A 19,052-nucleotide genomic window follows, 5' to 3' on the forward strand; every position below is an offset into this window, starting at 1 on the left:
TGCATGATGTGAAATGTCTGAATCCCTTTTGATTAATTTAACAAAACTACAACTTGACTGAATTGTTGGACAATAAAACTGAAAAAATAAAATAAAATAAAAATCATTGAGACAAGTAAAGATCATGTTCCACACATTTCCTATCATAAATATTGTATATTGCCCAAATATTGTCCTATCCTAACCATCCGCACATCTATAGAAAGCGTATTTATTCACCTTTCAGATTTTATATAAATATAAATAGAAAACAAAAAACAAAACTGACACTTGAAACTGTTTTGGGGTCCAAGTTCAAATATCTAATTTTAGACATGTTTTATTGACTTAGTAAAACTTTATTAAGGCCAAATGATTTGGAAATTGACATAACTGAAGGGGAGCCATATGAAATCTTCAGTTTTTTTTTTATTATTTAAAAAGTATAGGCCTATTTTTCACACAGTGAACGCTAAAATTGTTTCAGATTGTTTGTTTTTTGTTTGGATCGTCGTCATTTTAAACCTCATAATTGATACTTTATCAAATCTTCAAAGTTTAAGACTTAAAGGGCCAAAGCAGTACAATCAAGGCTGCATAAAGGCACGCCGAAGTAGCAAATAAATAGAAAAAAAAGCCAAAACGGAAAGCCAAAATCTCCGCCATGAGGTTAGAAAGCGCAAAAAGCAAAAAAAAATCCCAATAACACACTTCTGTCGTAAACTTCAGCGAGCTCCGTAGGAAGTCCTCCCTCATTGAAGAAAGCTGATGGGAGTGCGGAAGTGAAACACAAAGGACGCGTGAACGGCATAAACAGAGCGCATTATAACAACCGCCCGAGGTATTTCACTCCTAAATATTTATCAATATTGTTATCACACACAATCGACCGCATTGCACGTTACGGCGCGTCGCGGTCGATCGATTCTGTTAACTTAGACCTGACTTCGGCTAGTTTACTTTCGCTTTTCGCGAACGGCAGCCATCGACGCGTCGTTACTTTCCTCCGCAGCAGCGCGCGTGTTTATCTTCGCTTCCCCGCGAACGCCCTTCATCGCTAAACCCGTTTTGACGTGCCTCTGCTTTTCAGATTTAGCTACAATACAGCATGGCCACCGCGGACACGGTGTACAACACCACGACGACGGCGCAGGAGCCCAAATCCAGAAAATGGATCATCGTGCCTTCAGAGAACCTTGACAAAGTTAGACTCTTCATAAAAGTGCTTGAAGTGGTAAGCGGCGTGTTTCACGTGTTGTCCCGTGCTCATGTATAACATTTTTATATATATATATATATATATATATATATATATATATATATATATATATATATATATATATATATATGCGCCCTTTTCTTTATGGTAGCCTAATGTAAAATACTCGGGGCACTGGGGCATGGAGGTCATTGAACTGAATGAGTGGTTGATCCGGTTTAAAAAGACAGTTCAAAATACAAATTCGAGTTAAGCTAGCTTTATTGGAAAAGTGTGTGAGTTTCTGTAGTAGTGCATAATAGTAAACAAGAAGGCTGGCAGTTCATTAACCTGTAAAAGGTGGGGTTAAAACAGGACTACTGATGTTTTATATTGTTGATTAGAATGCAGTGGTTTCTGTTGCATGCTAATGCGAAACTCACACATCCTTAATAATGCAAATGATGTTTCACAAGTCCTGTGAGTGAGGAAAGGCTTTTTTTTCGCCTGTGTTTAATAATGACGATCTTATTTTTCGAGCGTGACCATTTCAGCATTGCAGTCATATGCTGCATGGTTTTTGCTCATGGGGTTTTTTGTACAATAGTTGAGACTGTTGGACTTTGTGTTGAAGTTAGAAATTCATTTTTCATTTTCTTGGCATCTTCCTTACGCGTCAAACTGACATCTGCAGTTTAAGACCAAGCAGAACATGGACGCGTCTTGGTTCTCTTAGGAATAAATGCTGGCGTATCTACTATTTGAGAGGCTGTTTAGTGGATATTGCTCGTGCTTTGCAGAGACATGCAGTGGGCTGTTTTATTTTGTGTGAGGTTCACCATCATTCATTCGATTCAGAGTTTATGTTAGCACACAATAAGCATTACACCATATCTTTTTAATCCCAAATATTGGTATGGGCTCAACAGGTTTGTGCTCCATTTGAAAAGATGTGAGAAATGTTTGTGTTTTATTAAAAGCAAGCAATCCGACCTGTTGGTTTCAGTGTTAAACGAGAACTTGCTCGATCCGTTTTTTTCTTATGCATTTTAATTCATAGCATTTCTTTGTTTTAAAATAAAATCAAAAATGTATTTTAGTTTATTTTCTGGGCTAAGTTAGATTTTCTATAATGAAAATCCCAAACTCCTCTGCACTTACTTTATCGTTTAGCTTTTAGCATCATTTCTTCTCAGGGTGTTAGTTAGTGTTAGTGTTAGTTAATTGGTTGTTGCTATTTTTTGATTTTGCAAGGTCACAGCTGGAAAGACCAAAGGGCGTTGCCTGCTTGCATGTGACAAACTAAGCCATATCAGGTGTAAAAAAATGACTGTCTGTCTTCAATCTGTTAATGCAGTTAGAGAGCAGATGCTGAATTCAATTACCATCTCATTCTTAACTTTCACAGTATTTCACAGTAAGCTTTCAAATCCCTTACTTGAATCAAAAAACTTTAAGTACGGGGAAGTATGCTTCAGAACACCCTAAATTTAGCCAGTAATTACCACATAGAGGTCAACGTTGAGACAAATATACTCTTTATGAGTAATTAATTGCCCCTACAGTCCAGGGCCTGGTCTCATGCTTTTCAGGAAATTAGATTTTATCAAGTGTTTCTCCTGTTGTGTATTCAGGGAAATTGCCACTGGAGTTTTTTTTTGTACCCAAGTGTTGTTCTCATGACACTGAACAGCATGTTATTAATAAGAACATAAGCTTGTTAATCATATAAAGGTTACATTTTAAAAATGTACACAATACTTTTTTTTTTTTTTTTGTTCGTTAGCTGGATTCTTCTAAATGCCCTTGAAATTCTCTACTTTTAATTTCCTTTTCCACCTAGCCGTTGACATAACAACGCTGGTAAACCTTGGTGCTTCCCAGATGAAACCTCATCTAGATCTACTGCTAAAGCTGGTTTTTATCTTTCCTCATTTACCTCCAAACCACATTATCACTGTAAACTATTGACCACAAGCATATTTTTTGTGCCGCATAAACCCAGTACAGTTCAGTCATTTATTAGTGGGATTTTGCAGCTGCTTTGTTTGTTTTAAAAAGTCAATGATTTCTTAGTTATTGACACTTGATATCATGTGAAATTTAAACAACGGTATTCATTGTTTCTTGAGTTGTAAGAGCGCTTTAACTCGTCTCTTTTTATGAAATCATTCTACCCCGCGATGTATTCATCAGAACAGAGATGGCTGACCACAGTCAAGTGACTGTACTGTAGTGTGAAAAAACGCTTTGATTTGATTCATTTTTAGCACATGAACTCATCTTGCACGCATGTTTTCCAGAAATGAAGCTTTGTTCGTTTCACTTAGAGACTGAAAATGTGTCTTTGTGGTTTCAGCGTGCTTTGCTACATTTTAGGTCATTTCTTAAACGTCTAAAAAAAAAACGCCTTTTGGGTGGTGAACAGCAGCTGTGTTCAATCCGTCTCGTTTGGATGGAGGATTTCGAATGGATTCTGTGCGGTAGCGATAAGATTCTGCTCCTGAAGCGACAATAACAATTGCATGTGAACCTACCCTGTTCCTTCCTAGCCGTCAGGGCTGTCAAAGCTCAGGCGTTATGAGTCAGATGTGTGGGTAAGACTGGCTTTGCCGTTTTGACGTCGTTTCTCACGAAAAGTTATTTTGTATAAACGAGCACGCTGTTAGGATTTCCTCTTCCTCCTTACTACCAATTTTCCCCGAATCTGTTCGCTCTTTACCAAGTGAATGTCAAAAAATATTATAAAATACTCTTCCTTTGTGTGATTAGTTATTTATTGTATATTGTAGTGCTATGACTTGGTTTAAAGAAGGTATTTTACTACCAAGCCCATAGTTTAACAGCAGAGATGGTGACATTCACAAACAATGCCGACGTTTATTTCGAGGGACTTCTCTTTATCGTTTAGTTTCGTTTTTGTTTCAGTTCGCTGAAGGGAAATTGAGTGGAAAGTCTACTGGAATTAAACAGCAAAAATATAACCTTTGGACTGGAAGACTTTTTAATAGTGTACATGTGACTAAAAAAAATTACAGCTCAGGATGATGTATCACTTTGGATAAATAGTTTATTCTCTAATGGAGAATCCCCTGATTCTGATACGTTTACATCACACCTGGCTTTCCCTGTTTGAGCTTGTGCCCGAGGATGCATGCTTTTCATCAGAGTGTTAAATACAATATTTTATCACCTAGGAAAATCTAAAAACATCCAAATCATTCATAGGGTCTGGTACGTGGGAGTTATTGAAATGAAAAATAAGCTGATACTGCCACCTGGAGGTTAATTAATGCGCTTGGATTTCGTTTGTGTCTCCTCAGCTCCTTTCGTTTGTGGCTTTTGTGATGGAGGAGATCGTGTCCAACTGTTCACAATGCGGACCACTCTATTTTTTTGAATTTGTCAGTTGCACAGCCTTCCTCTTCACATTGCTGCTCCTCATCCTCCTGGCCACGCCGTTGCACCAGAGAGTTGGAATTAACAGCTGGCCTGCTCTGGTAAGTCAAAAAAAACATTATTTCATGCCCCAATTATGGGATATGAAATGCTCATATTTTAGTTTTGGGAGTCCAAACAACAGGTTGACATGCATGCAAAGTCAAAAAAAACTATTTCATTTTCCTAATATGCATTTATTTTTACTTTGTTCAACGACTTCAAAACGGTTCGCTCAGCGATTTCTGTAATCCTCTCTGGTGATTGGCCGATTTCATCTAAAGCGGTGTCTGTGAGCTTTTAGATCTTCCGCTTTTAAAGCAGCACCTAGTGGGAATGAACGCATCCGCGTTTTCATTCAGACCCGTGTGAAAAGACCAACAAGTGGGCAGGCAGTATGCTAATGTTTCATGTTGACGTCAACCTGAAGAGACTTGTTTCAACGATTCAGTCGACTCTTTCTTTTGAGAGACAATATACACTTCATACACTTTCAGATTTAAAACTTTGATTCACTTAGTTACGTACTGCATGAAATGTAATTTTCTAAAATCCATAATAGGGACACTTCAATAATAATTCAATATTAGTACAGTACAATACAGTATTACAGTGTACAAATGTTAAATATAGCAACTTTACAATATTATGCTATTTAAAAAAAAAAAAAAAAAGTTATACATTTTTATACAAAAATGTTTGTCTGTCAGGTATCACCTATTCCAGAGGATAGAATGTTTTTCGATGTACAGTTAAACAACAACTTTTAATTTTTCCATAGGATTTTTTTTATACGGCAATCATGGCAATCCTGTTCCTCCTTGCCAGCATCGTGTTTGCAGCAGACAATGGTCAGACAGATCTGGAGCGGGGCGCAGTGGTATGATGGAGCTAGATTTGTGTTTTTGTTTGATATGACAACATAGTTACAACTGATCGGCTAACATTTAACTCTCTTTTCCTGTGTTACAGGCATTTGGCTTTATGGCTACGGTGGTCTTCTTTATTGACTCTGCTTTGATCATAAAAAAGCGTGGTTTTCCTTGCCGAAAGGGAAACAATGAACAAGCAGAGCGCGCGCCCAGACCAGAGAGTGAGAAACTTAATGCTAATGGAACTGACTCGGTAAACTGAAGCATTTTGCCCGCATATTCAAAAGCTTTTCCCAGTCGTCCAACAATTTTTATACATGAGAAATGTTTTTACCCAAAGTGCAAAAAAAAACAAAACAAAAATTTTTAACATTTCCACTTCAGTCAGTTACTAACTGGCGAGCTGAACCAGTTTTATACTGTGCCTGGATTTATTTTTGTAATATTTTTTTAATAAGTACTAATTTTACAAGTAGAAAGCATTCCTTCGTAGGGATTCGTCTGTGTGGGGATCGTTTTATTTTGCCATTACTATTTTCACACGGATATCCTTTTGTAAAGCAAACTAAACATATTTTGACCGTATACTTTTGTATGACTACGCAAAAAAAAGTCATTCCATCTTTATTAAAGTGTATGTGCTGCACATTTTCTGTACAAAAACATGCGCCGTATTTCTTAAAAACGTGCTAATCCCTTTTGTTTTTATGGTTATATATGCATTCCTGAAATAATATATGATTGATCGTGTTGACAGTAATTATTTATCTCCTGTTTTGGATATATTGGATAAGAAGTCATGATTTTTTTTAAACACTTGCACTGTATACACAAATGTCATTAAATTACTGTAGAGATGTTGAGTGAGCTGTCGAAATGAGTGAGGTGACAGCGCGATGAAGATGTTATGGCCCTGTGATTATCATGTTTTGCTGTGCAAGGGACGTCAGGGGTGTACAGTCGGAGATATTTTTTCTTTCTCCTATTGAAATGCCTTTTTTGTATTGAGTGGAACCGGAAATGTTGTATATTTCTTTTGTGCTTTATCTTGTTCCATGTGAGCCCAGATTGTGTTTTTGTGAGCGCGTTGAATCTAATGAAAGTTTAGTAACCTGACATATATTTGCCTTTATCTGGAGGAACGTGCGTTTAGGCCCAAATGTGTTTGTTTAAATGCCCGCGGAGATGAATGGACTGCAAGTTTCTTGAGACACTAATCTGCCTTACGCTTCCACCTTCCTGTGCTGTACAACTGACTGCTGCTTTCTGTGTGAATAGCATTGTGTTTATAAATCCTGATATTGTGTTGACGCTTTAGGATAAGCCACTTTCTCGTTAATCTTAAAATGTGGATCAATCATCTGGGAGGATTAATTATTGCTAAGGATTTTGATGATTTTTAAGATTAAAGGTCTAGCGGGTCTGTTTGAATACCAGCAGAGTTTCTACAAAAGGTTGCATGGAACATTTTGCAGAAATGCTTTTGTAAACATCTCTCCATTCCAGTTAAGCAATAAATAAATGGCTCCTGGGCTCTGAATATCAGACTGATGTTTTTATGTATGGCCTGTTTGGAAACATGCTTGTTAAGGCTTGGCAAACCACTGATTTCTAGCAGAACACCAGTGTGTATGTAATTCATCAGTTCAATGACATTTAGCCTGATTAAGATATTTATCCTAAATATTAGTTATTATACATATTATCCTAAATATTATATTGACTGTTAAAAACGTTTGAGTACAATAATGTATGCTGTTATCTTGCATTTTTGTGCCTGTTTTTGCACAGCACAGGTATATTAATGCTTATTGTTAATTTATTTGGCATTTTTTAGCGGTATAGTGACAAGCTGGCTTTTTGTTAAATTGTATTTCCATAAAACTAGCGCTAGATGTCGCTGCCTGCACGGCTACCATTTGGACGACCAAACACTTGCCTTTAAAAACAGCTTTCCCTTCAGGTGGAGTACTACAGACATAAATTGCCGTTTTGGTAAAAAAAAAAAAAAAAAAGACTTCTTGTCTGATTTTAAAGCCATCATTCAGTGACGTTTTGCATCTAAAGTAAATATTGGTAACACTATTTTAAGGTGTTTTAGTTACACTTTATATGTACTATTATAAAAAAAAAAAATTATGCATAATTACATGCAAGCAAGCCTAACCATACAGTAAGTACACCGTTAATTAATATGACTTAGTACTTGTATTTTTTCACTGTAACAAGCGTACCTTAAAATAAAGTATAACCTTAATGTTTTATAGCTAGACAGTCTACAGCCTAAATTAGTTTAGGAAGGCTTGCTGGTTGGCTTAAAAGTGCCTAAAACTCAGGAACGATTTTAGATCAGCAAACTGCATCATTAAGATGCATGCTTATTTACACTCTGTTGGACAGCTTGGTGATTTGGTTTCCGAGCACTCTTTAGTTGTTCAGGCTGGGGTTAGGGTTAATATAATGTATTCCTGTTTTTTTAATTAATTTATTTTTTTGCAGGGATAGCCTATTTCATAAAGGTGACTCGTAACTTCCGCGATTTATGCTCAGGACTTATTTTATGTTTGTGTGGCACGTTTTCATTTTAATTAGGGAGAAAGAGCAAAGCCCAGTCTGTTTACCTGTAGTACCTCCCCTTAAAGTCCGCGTAACCGCTGAAAGAATCCTCCGTTGCGCGTGAAGGGGAGGGAGCGGCGCGCGAGATGCACGCGCTGTACTTTACTTTCACTCATCTGCACAGCGGCTTGAGGATGGAGCTCGTCTCCTTGTGTGGAGCGCGTGTCTGCTCGCTGCTCAGTGTTTGACGACAAGCAGAGAAGCAACAATTTACCTGGAATTATTTTTCATGTTCGTTAAAGGTGAGTGAAACTCTCTTTCACTGCTGCAGCGCTCACGAGCGCAGGTGCCTCACGCAGAAGCTCTCGCTTGTTTGCTCTCTTAATCACTTTAAAGTGAAGTTTTTTTTTTTTTTGTTAATAACTTACAGTAGTATAGAACTTTATTAGAGGCACTCGTACGCTTCAGGTGTAGCACCAATGTCTGTATGTAAAGTTTATCTGCTAACCGTTTTTCGCGCAAGTCTTTAATTAATTCAAAACCTAGACAAAATGATTTCCTTCAATAATTTCATTTATTTGAATCATTCATTTATCGTTTCATTTATTGAAACCAAAACGGGTTTAAACCAGTAAACAACATATAATATATAAGTGGCTTTTACTTACAGCAAAAAGTCAAATTTTATATATAAAAAAGGGGCCTATATGCTGTACTTTTAAAAGTACTTTAAATTCAACTAAGACGTTTTCTTGGCACGCGTCAGTCTTCATTTATGAATACGCGATTCCTTCAGTGCCCGGATGGGGGGGAAAGTAATATGGATGGGTTTGTTTTACCTGAACATGTCTGCAGACAGGCTTTATTTTACTGCTGAAATAGCTGGATGTTCACGAGATTTCAGTTATGGGAGCCAGGGAGAGGAAGCATTATGTAAATACAGTATATGAAAACACTTAACCGCACGTCTGATGGAACTTGACTAAAAATAAATTGACCACTTTACAACCTTATTGGTAAGCGTATTCATAAAATAATACTGCATCAAATGTGCTGGTAAAAACGTGGCATGATTAAAAAACCCCCCATCAATATGACTTTTAACCTTTTCTGTACCTTACTAAAAACGTTACAAAATCTCATTACATGCACATTGCATTGCATAATTTAAAATATACAGTGCTATTTAAAAGTTTTACCTTTTTGTTGTTGAAAGAATCAAACACGCTAATGTAGCAAGGAAGCAATGAAATCAAAAGTGACAGTAAAGACATGATATTTCAAAGGTATGACATATTTCAAATGAATGCTGTTCTTTTTTTACTTTCAAATGATCAAAGTATCTTTTAAGATTTTTTAAATCTTTTTAAAGTGGTTTTCGCAGAAATATTAAGCCACACAACATCTGTATGTTATAATTATTCCTGAAGGATCACTTAAGACACTTCCCATTAATTAGCAGCTATGTGCAGCTACTAACTCTCAGTGTGGACTGTTAGGGTAGGTTTAGGGTTAATAGAGAAAGTTGGCATATACTTGCAAAGTTTCTGATAGTATGTTTTATGTTTTGGACTCATCAAAATAAAGTATTAGAAGTTATTAAGCAGACAGTCTACTAATACTCTAATGACTAGTAGTTGACATAGTTACAAAGTTACTGACCGTTAGCAGAATAGAAATCGGACTATCAAAATAAAGTGTTGCCATTATATTAAAATACTAAATATGTATTTAAAATGATGATTTCATAATGTTTATATCTCATGTAACATTCAAGATTTTTTTGGGTTTAAATTCCTTTATCCAATATATATTTTAAATCACATTTCATCCCTGCAAGTGCTTACCGTTTCATGGGTGCTTTGTGTGTCTCAAGCATTTAATGCTTCTCCATTTACAGAATGTGTTATGTCCCAACTAATTAGCCAACTTCCTAAAGAATAATGAGCTGATTCACTTTTCAGTAGCTGCCTGCGGTCTTGTTCGCATCTTCATGTAATCGAGCAGGCTGATGAGACAATCACATCTAAATGAATAATTGGTTTGTTGTAAATGACTGGAAATAGGGCTAAATGAGCTGAGATGGCAGGATGCAAGACTCTGGTGAGATTCCAGTCGACTGCGTCATTCATTCTCTGTTGAGAGCCATTATTGGTGTTTGTCAAATTAGACACACTGGCTGTAAGGAGAGGAAATTACCTGCTGAGATGGGAGAGAAAAATGTGGTTATCATGTTGAGAGGAAGGCGTAACACGGCAATGGGTTTCACAGGTTGCATCCGACGTGGCACTCCTGTTTGTTTTTAGTAAAAGTGAAATGATGCAGAATGCTTGAAGTTTAATAATAATAATAATGTGTTGACAACAAGTCATCATTAGAGTGTGTTTAAAAGCAAATCAAACTTCACTGGGTTGCTGTAATATTGTGAAATATTATTACAATTTCAAACAACTGCTTTCTATTTCGTTATATTTTAAAATATAATTTATTCTTGCAATGGCAACGCTGAATTTTCCTCAGCAGTTACTCCATTCTACAGTGTCACATGATTCTTCAGAAATCCTTCTAATAGGCTGAATTGCGGCTCAAGAAATATTTCTTGTCATTATCATATTTTGATGTTTCTTTGATGAATTTAACAGTTTGAATCTCAGACATTTAAGAGAGCAATTTAGCATATTGTCAGGGCTACGCCTTCCATGATAATATTAATAAAGTCCGTGTGTGATTTTTATATGCACTTGTTTGTTTTTGTTTGCTTTGTTGGAAAATCTGTGTTGTGAAGCAACACCATCTGAGAACCACCACCTTAAATCATCTCTTAAATCAAGATTAGCCATGTATTCTAGAATTCTATGACATAACATTGTTACATAACATAACATAACATTTTTTTTTACCATCTGGCGAACGAGACATGATTTGCATGCATTTTTTATATCGTATTTGCATGTATTTATTATATTGCATTTGCATAGCAAAATCCTATACTCCAACAAGCCATATTTTCAGTTTCTAATATAAGAATAATCAAAGCCACTAGGCTCTGGAGACGACTTGTGGTCTCTGCCTCTGCAGAAATGATTAAGTACCCAGAGCCTGTTCCTGCTGGGAACAAACGGAGTGGGCTTCACCTCACACGTACAGGTTCATTTATCAACATCGCTGTTGATTTTTACATTGAGATCGTTATGAGGGGTTCAAACTGAACGCTTCACTCTGTTTTTAAAACCATGACTCACTGCACAGAAACTGACAGGGGAGGAACAGAGCCCAAATAATTTAAACAGGGATCTTAATTGCTCACACAACTCTTCCATTTTGATGATTTAAACAGGCTAAATTACTTTGTTACTTATTCCTGAATCTATTGCTCAGAACGTATCACCACAACATTCAAAACTGTGGCAGCTGTCATGTTGTGTGCTGCTGCATTTGATATATTTCCTACTGACATTATCCCATAAATATTCATAGATATGCATATGTAAGGTTTAGTTTGCACAAATTGTTTTTGACAGTTTCCACTGTCTACTAAAGGTTTAAATTGGGATTTTTTGTTCTTATAAATTGGATTAAACATTTTTTGCTCTTTGTTTACTTTGTTGCCTTGAATTTGGGCCAGTAATCAGTAATTATTTAAATTATTTAATACAGTATTTTTTTTAAAGAAAGTATTCTTTTATTGAACAAAGACGCATTAAATTAATGAGAAGTAAAAAATTTCTTTTTTAATTTTTGCAAAAAAAGTTACTTTATATTTGTTATATATTCATATATTATATTCATTCATATATTACAAATTCTGTAATAATTATATGTTTCTTGAGCAGAAAATCTGTATATTAGAATGACTTCTGAAAGGATCAGGATAGGATCAATCATTTTAAGATGAAAACATTTTAAAAGCTGCCATTTTGTAGATTTTCCATGTTTCAGTCATTCAAAACTTCATTTAAGGCCAGTGAAGGAAGTTAAGCAAGCTGAAGATAGTATTAGACTTCATAGAATGTCTCAGCATTCAAGAACTGCACATTGGATCTTGAATTACGGGGCTCTCAAAAGTGTTGAGAGCTTTACTTGTCGATAATATCACGGTTATGTACTCTGTCGTAAAAGGAAGACACTTTTGGAGTCTTGCAGAGATGGTATATATCCATGCTGACAGCTCCCCTGTGGAGACTCTGTGTATGATACGTGGGTATGAGAGGAAGGTTCAGCAGGGAATCAGCCTTTTGTTTATACTTGTTTATGAGTATTTCTGTTGATGTACCAGTAACTGAGACTGCATCTCAAGAAACACCTGTTATAACATGCGACAGTATAAGAGGAAAGGTTGTAGACGTTACCTGTCAAAGTGAACAGCATAATCCAAGCCAGCTCATAATTTGCTGAATAGCTGTTGCCAAGCCAGCCCTTTTATGCAGTGTTTTTGTTTGTTTATTTGTTACTTGATATTTTTACTGTATGACAAGCCTACGGAATGTGTTGCTGCCAGGTAATTGCTTGTAAAATACTTGTCAAGGGAGATATCTGCCACGGCTAGCAGATAACCGTTCAGAAGTGCAAGCTTGCCATCTGTTTACCTTGGCAGTTTTACATATGAAAACTGAAGCTCTTTTTTTAATTCACTCTGGATAAGAGCATCTGCTAAATTCCATTAAGCAAAGTAAAATTCTCGAGTCTTTTATTTACTTATTAGTTACGTGGGAACAAACTTAAATGCTCTTAAGATTTCTGTAGAGCCAACAAAAAGGAATTTTCAAAGAGTCAAAAGATTGAAAATAAGAGCTCTTAGTAGAGTTCTTAGGCTATCGAGATCCAAAAAAGGCTTAAAAAAAAATAAATCATATGTGCTTTATGACTCGTGTGTCGAGATCTAATTCACTAAAAATGAAAATTTGCTAAAAATGTACCCTCAGGCCATCCAAGATGTAGATTTGTTTCTTCATCAGAACAGATTTAGAGAAAGTTTGCATTGTATCACTTGCTCACCAATAGATCTGCTGCAGTGAATGGGTACCGTCAGAGTGAGAGTCACAACAGCTGATATAAACATCAAAATAATCCTCAAGTAATCAACACCTCTCTAGTTTATCAGTTAATGTCTTGTCAAGTGACAATCTGTGTTTCCGATAAACAAAATCCATCAAGACGGTTTTAATTTCAAATTGTTGCTTTCATTTAAAATGCAAGTCCTACAGTGAAGAAGTCTGAATCAGGTGAGACATATGTACAGACCATGAGCAATTTACTAGCATAAACATTTCAAAACTTCTCTAAACAAATATGTCAGAATATGAGTGATTTTTTTCACTGAACACTGCAAACTTCAAACACTATTAAGGATGGTGGATCAGAATTGATGTTTCAAGTTAAAATGCCTCCTTATAAACAGGCAGGTTTTCATTTCGGAGGACAATAATTGATGGACTGGATTTGTGTGCATTACTTGTGGATTATTGTGATGTTTATACTTTTGTTTAGCATTCTGATGGCACCCATTCACTGCAGAAGCTTCACTGGTGAGCAAGTGATGTAATTTGACATTTGAGATCTAAAATTTGAGAATCTCTTTTCATCAAAAGGGCAAACTCATCCACATCTTGGCTAAGTGCATTTTCAGCCAATTTTTGGCTGACCGTTCCATTGAGTCTTAGCTGTTTTAAACTGTATGTGTGTGTGTGTGTGTGTGTGTGTGTGTGTGTGTGTGTGTGTGTGTGTGTGTGTGTGTGTGTGTTCTGCATGAGAAAAATAACATCTTACATGTTTGGAGTAATCTTAACTTTTATATGAACTATCCCCTTTGATTACTGGTTAATTATGATCTCTTAATTTAAGTATTGTTATTATGATATCATTTTCCAAGGCATTAATTCATTCTATGCCGTACAAATGCTTGAATAACTAAACACTGATCTTTTTGTCTGTTAGTGGGGTTTATGTGACCAAATCTGAGCCATGATAGAGTTGAACACACTCCCATAGGTCTGCCAAAGCTCTGAGCCAGAGGAGATTGCTTGGCAAAAATTTAGGGATTTCTTTGTGGTTTCCAAAAAGCGGTGTTCAAAAACCCGCCTTGTGTCTCAGCCATGCTTCCTCCCTCCAAAAATCTATGATGCATGAAACATTTTTGTTGCTTTAACAAGCAGCATGCTGTATAGAAATGTTGGAGAAAGCAGAGGGCTATTAGACGAACGTTGTCATATCGGTGGACGACATCCCACTTTATGATTACAGCTGTTGTCACAGGGAGTTCCTCAAATTCTCATTCAGTCTCTCTAGCAGCGGAGGAGACTGCATGTACCGCTGGAGTCTGTCATAGAAGCGCTGCTTGCCTGCCGCCCCATCAGCTCCACTGTGTGGCTGTTCTCTTGAGACTGACACTTCACTGAGTACAGAGAGAGGTTTCAGCAATACCTGTTTTCCCACCATTAGGGATACCACGTTTTGTACACCTTTTTTACATGTCTAGCTTAGCTAATACCCGTTTTAGAGTTCGAGTTAGTCTTGGTGTTCCTTGCATATTTGCTGTGTGCATGATACATAGACATGTGAGATTACGTTCCCTGATGTGTGGTACAGTAGTAGTATTAGGCATAGCGTAGTTTAATGGGTGAAGCACAGGAAATTAAGACATATTTCACCTCAGAATCAAACATAATTTGATTTTAATTAGAATCTCCATAGAGAATAATGAAAATACAGAAAGTCAATTTCTGCTTACATTATGAAAATGAGAATTAATAAGGAATGCAGAAAAAACCCCAATGGATCAAACAACATTTTCATTAAGCAAAGTACTTTTTCTTTTTGGATTTGTGAGAACAATTTGACCTGGACGTGTTTTTTTATGCATCATGTTTAACTTAAAATGCCTCTTTATAATGGGTTGTGAAATGTTCATATTCTGGTTTTGGGGGTCCCAAACAACAGCTTGACATGCATGCAAAGACATTTTCTTATAATATTCTAAACGTTTCATTTTCATCCAGGATCAGTTGATTTCATTAAAGCAGTGTTTGTGAGCTTTTAACGCTCCAAAAGCAGCACCTAGCGGCAAAGAATAAATTAGCATTTTCATTTAGAACAACACGAAAAAAATGGTAAGACAAATGGGTTGACAGTGTGCTAGTTTTATTTTGACTTTGACATGAAGCGGCTTGGGACTCATTTTAAATTGACTCGTTTCAATGACTCAACTCTTTATTTTGAGAGAAAATACTTTATACCCTGCATTTTCAGATGTAAAACCTCACTTAGATGTTTCACACAGATGTTTCTTTCACTTAGAGCCGTTTTACCGCATAAAAGGTAATTTTCAAAAATCCATAATAGGGGCACATTAATAGTATTTTTCACCACCTGCACAACCTTGGTCTTGCAAAAAAGACAAGACTTTCAAAAAGCGAATAAAAATATTACTGTTTTTGACCTTTTCATGCCATTTTTATTCATAGTACGATAGCTAGATGGGGGATTGAGAAAATACATTCAAAACGCACGAGCAGCAGGGCTCAATATGTGAAAGCTTGTGCACTATAGGTGATATATTATGATTGAAGACTAAAAACAAGCTACAAACAAACCCTAACTCTAACTGCATATCGTATTTAGCGTTATTTACTAGTTAGAAGGGCTTTAATCAGTTTAAGTGTTATCAGTGGGTGTAATTTAGCACTGAAGATTTGTTGAAAATTATTTCTGCTGCAGACATTGTGTGTGTCTATATAAAGGGGCTCAGCGAGAGTCATTATCAGAGACAGAAATAGAAGGGAAACTGTCTGAGAAAACACTCAAAAATAGCATCCAGAGGATGAAAGACTGATGACGTAGTTTGCACACATACACAGAGGTAGAGATCCGCTCACCTCTGTATTATCGCTGCTGACCTATAATGTATGAGGCTGTCAGCTGTCAGTGTGATACAGTGGGAGTGATTGATGACTTTGCATTGGCTGAGAATAATCTTTTCATTGAGTTGTTCTCTTTCACAGAGCAGTTCTCATAGGTCAGATCTTCCCCTCATGGTCTGCTTTTGGCTGGATTACTGGTCTGTGTGGGTTGCAGCCACAGTTTCATACTGTTTAATTACATTTGACAGCTTTGACAATAACTAGCATAACATTGCAATTTAAGGATGCGTTTTCTACCATTAGAGTTTCGTTTGCTAAGGCAAGCATCACTATTGCCATTGCTCATTCTGGGATTTTCTTTCTTAATTTTAAGACATCTACCCATCATTCAATATCCATCCATCAACTCAGATTTAGATTTCTTTCGCAGCTGATTCACTTTATATTATAACTGACTGGGATAGTGTGGAGTATGATTTTCCCAAACATCAGCTCAATAAATCTCATATGTTTCAGTATAAATGCACAAGCATAAAACATTCCAGTGAAAAATTATACACGTTTTACAAAAATTGGCTTTAAAAGTCAATGTATGCATTGTTTGCTTTATTTGCGTATTGTGCATCACTAATTTATAGTCCACAGAAATACATTTTGCAAACAAGCTTGGCAGTTTCTTTGCTCGTCACACCCATTTTTGTATTTTATCTGTGATATTTTATTTGTAATAAATAACATTGCTTTGACTGCTAAAAGAAAAACTGAATTTAAAAAACAACTACTTTTCCCCCCTTTCATCACAGTTATTTCCTGAAACATGAGTGACATCTACGAGTCTGCAGCCAATTCTCTGGGCCTCTTTAACAGCCCCTGCCTGACCAAAGTAGAGCTGCGGGTCACCTGCAAAGGCATCTCAGACAGGGATGCCCTCTCCAAGCCGGATCCATGCGTGGTCATCAAAATGCAGTCCCATGGCCAGTGGTTGGAGGTGGGTTTGAGGTTTATGTATTTCAGATTTGTGGTTCCAATCTGATGCATAAAATTTCTAGTTATGTGACAGAATAAAATCATTTTAGCTAGTAAGATTATCTAATTCTTTTGGGGGACCATATCAATGCATTTTTCATTACATTTTTCACACATTCCTTTGCTGTTTGCTTCCAATTTTCCACTCTTTTTCACACCGTAGCATCTCACATGAGCATAGGTTTTGATATAGATGTGTAGAAATGCCCCTACCAAAATTAATACTGAACATTTTTACATGTTGAGAAGTGAAATATGAGATCATTTTTATTCATATTTTGATGTTTTTCATTTGTATTTTTTAAGGTTTTTAAATGAGGTTTTAGTAAGTTGCTTTGTATTTATTAGTTTTGTTTGAAATAGATATAGAACCAGGGCACTTTTCATTTTTGCTATTTTGGTGCTAAATGTTAAAAGTAGAAACTAAAAAGTTTTTTGTTTTAGTTGTTTTGTAATAACCCTGGAAGATGTTTGTTGAACTTTACGTTTACAAAAGTCACTGGAAAAATTATTGCATAAATAATGTTCAGCTGAGCAACTTTTCAGCCAACAGGCAATTTCAGTGTGTAGGTGAAAACATAGTGCCAGTGTATAGTTTAATTGATTTTAAAACCTACGCAAATACCTCAGGCATGACACAAATTCACAGTTTTGCCTCATAATCTGCCACTTAAGCGTAGTTTGAGAACATGCATATTTTGAGTATTATCCTAATATATTATTTACTGAAGGTCTCTCGTGTATGCTTGATTGTTGACAACCTGCCTGAGCTTTCAAGATAGTTATATATAGGTGTAGGTATATAGGTCTTATGTATTTGTAGGTGAAAGTGTGAGAGCATGCGTGTGTGTGTGTGTGTGAATGAGCGAGAGAAGCAGGTGGCATATGTTCTCGCAGAAATCTCCCTGTCAGGTTATGAAGGCTTCGCCAGCTCACCAGCGGGAATCTGTTCTCACCACTCGCAATCTCATTAGACATTCACATATTCACTTATGGTGATTCTGCTCTTTGAATGTGTGCAAGTGTCTCTGAAGGAAACCATGCTGTAAAATGTTCATTTTTGCGACATTTCGTACCTGTTCTCAAAGGACCTCTTCATTCCTCCTGGAGATCGCACCATGAAGAACATTTGAAGAACGTCTTCAGTTTAGCTGCGCTGTTTGATTTTAAGGGCCCGCTATAGCTGAGCTTGTTGCATCATGCTTATTTATAATTTTTCCAAGTCCAAATGCCCAGAGACTACATTCAAGATTTTAAACGGGATTGCTTGTGAAATTGTGTTTAATGTTGTTAAATAAAGCTAATAAACCAAAGACGTTTTCAAAGAGTAAAAACTCCTTGTTTATGAGCTATAAGCTAATGTCTATTAAGAGAGTAATAGCGTGGAATTTGGTATCTCTGATGTTGCCTGAAGCAAATTTACATTTCTAGCTCAACAAACACAAGCAATGCGATTTACTGCAGTGGGAATTGCATTTCTCTTCGCACCTCTTAACCTGTTTCCTCCAGTATTCAGTACTATTATGGGTCGGACTCATTTATCTGAAAATGTCACTTATGCATGCTATTGTATTGAGTGCACCAATGACTTAAATTTCATATCCGTGGGTTTTGGCTAAATCTAATTTGAGTGGATTATCCCACTGTGATAGTTTCTCTCCGTATCATAGCTCATCTCTCACTTTCCAACTGTACACTGGGAGCCATTATCAAATCTTTAGCTGAAGTATGACAGTGTTAATTAAATTCGGTCTGTATTTTGCTACCAAGAATATCCCTTATTCATCTGGAGCTGTGAAAAAGGCTTGGGGTTGACAAAGTTCAGAAATATATGATTCACAGTAACATTCAAACATTTGTGATCAATAAAAAAGAATAGGCTATTATTCAGCAAGGATGACTTAAATTGATCAAAAGCGACAGTGAATATATTTTTAATGCTGCAAATGATTTATATTGCAAATAAATGTTGCTATTTTGAATGTTCTGTGCCGCCAAGTATCCTGGAAAAAATAGTGTGTCAAAATTTCCAGTCCCATTTTTTATTAGGTGGCCTTAATTAGTATGTACTTACATTTAAATTAATCATTTGGTACAATGCACTTATTGTGTATATACATGTTTTTA

At 36.3% G+C, this 19,052-nt stretch overlaps 1 protein-coding gene and 1 pseudogene across 1 annotated transcript; both read left to right on the top strand.

The window, feature by feature from the left end:
- Positions 1 to 665: 665 nt before the first annotated feature.
- cmtm6 (CKLF-like MARVEL transmembrane domain containing 6) lies at positions 666 to 7,027 on the top strand. Its single transcript, XM_043261440.1, has 5 exons — positions 666 to 820; positions 1,070 to 1,213; positions 4,501 to 4,677; positions 5,397 to 5,495; positions 5,588 to 7,027. Exons 2-5 carry the CDS (start codon positions 1,088 to 1,090, stop codon positions 5,747 to 5,749), a joined length of 564 nt encoding a protein of 187 aa, XP_043117375.1. The 5' UTR covers positions 666 to 820; positions 1,070 to 1,087; the 3' UTR covers positions 5,750 to 7,027.
- Positions 7,028 to 8,155: 1,128 nt separating this feature from the next.
- The window catches only part of LOC122360413, a 42,940-nt pseudogene continuing 32,043 nt past the window's right edge, over positions 8,156 to 19,052 (top strand).

The sequence above is a fragment of the Puntigrus tetrazona genome, chromosome 16, assembly GCF_018831695.1.
Source record: "Puntigrus tetrazona isolate hp1 chromosome 16, ASM1883169v1, whole genome shotgun sequence".
Classification (NCBI taxonomy): Eukaryota; Metazoa; Chordata; class Actinopteri; order Cypriniformes; family Cyprinidae; genus Puntigrus; species Puntigrus tetrazona.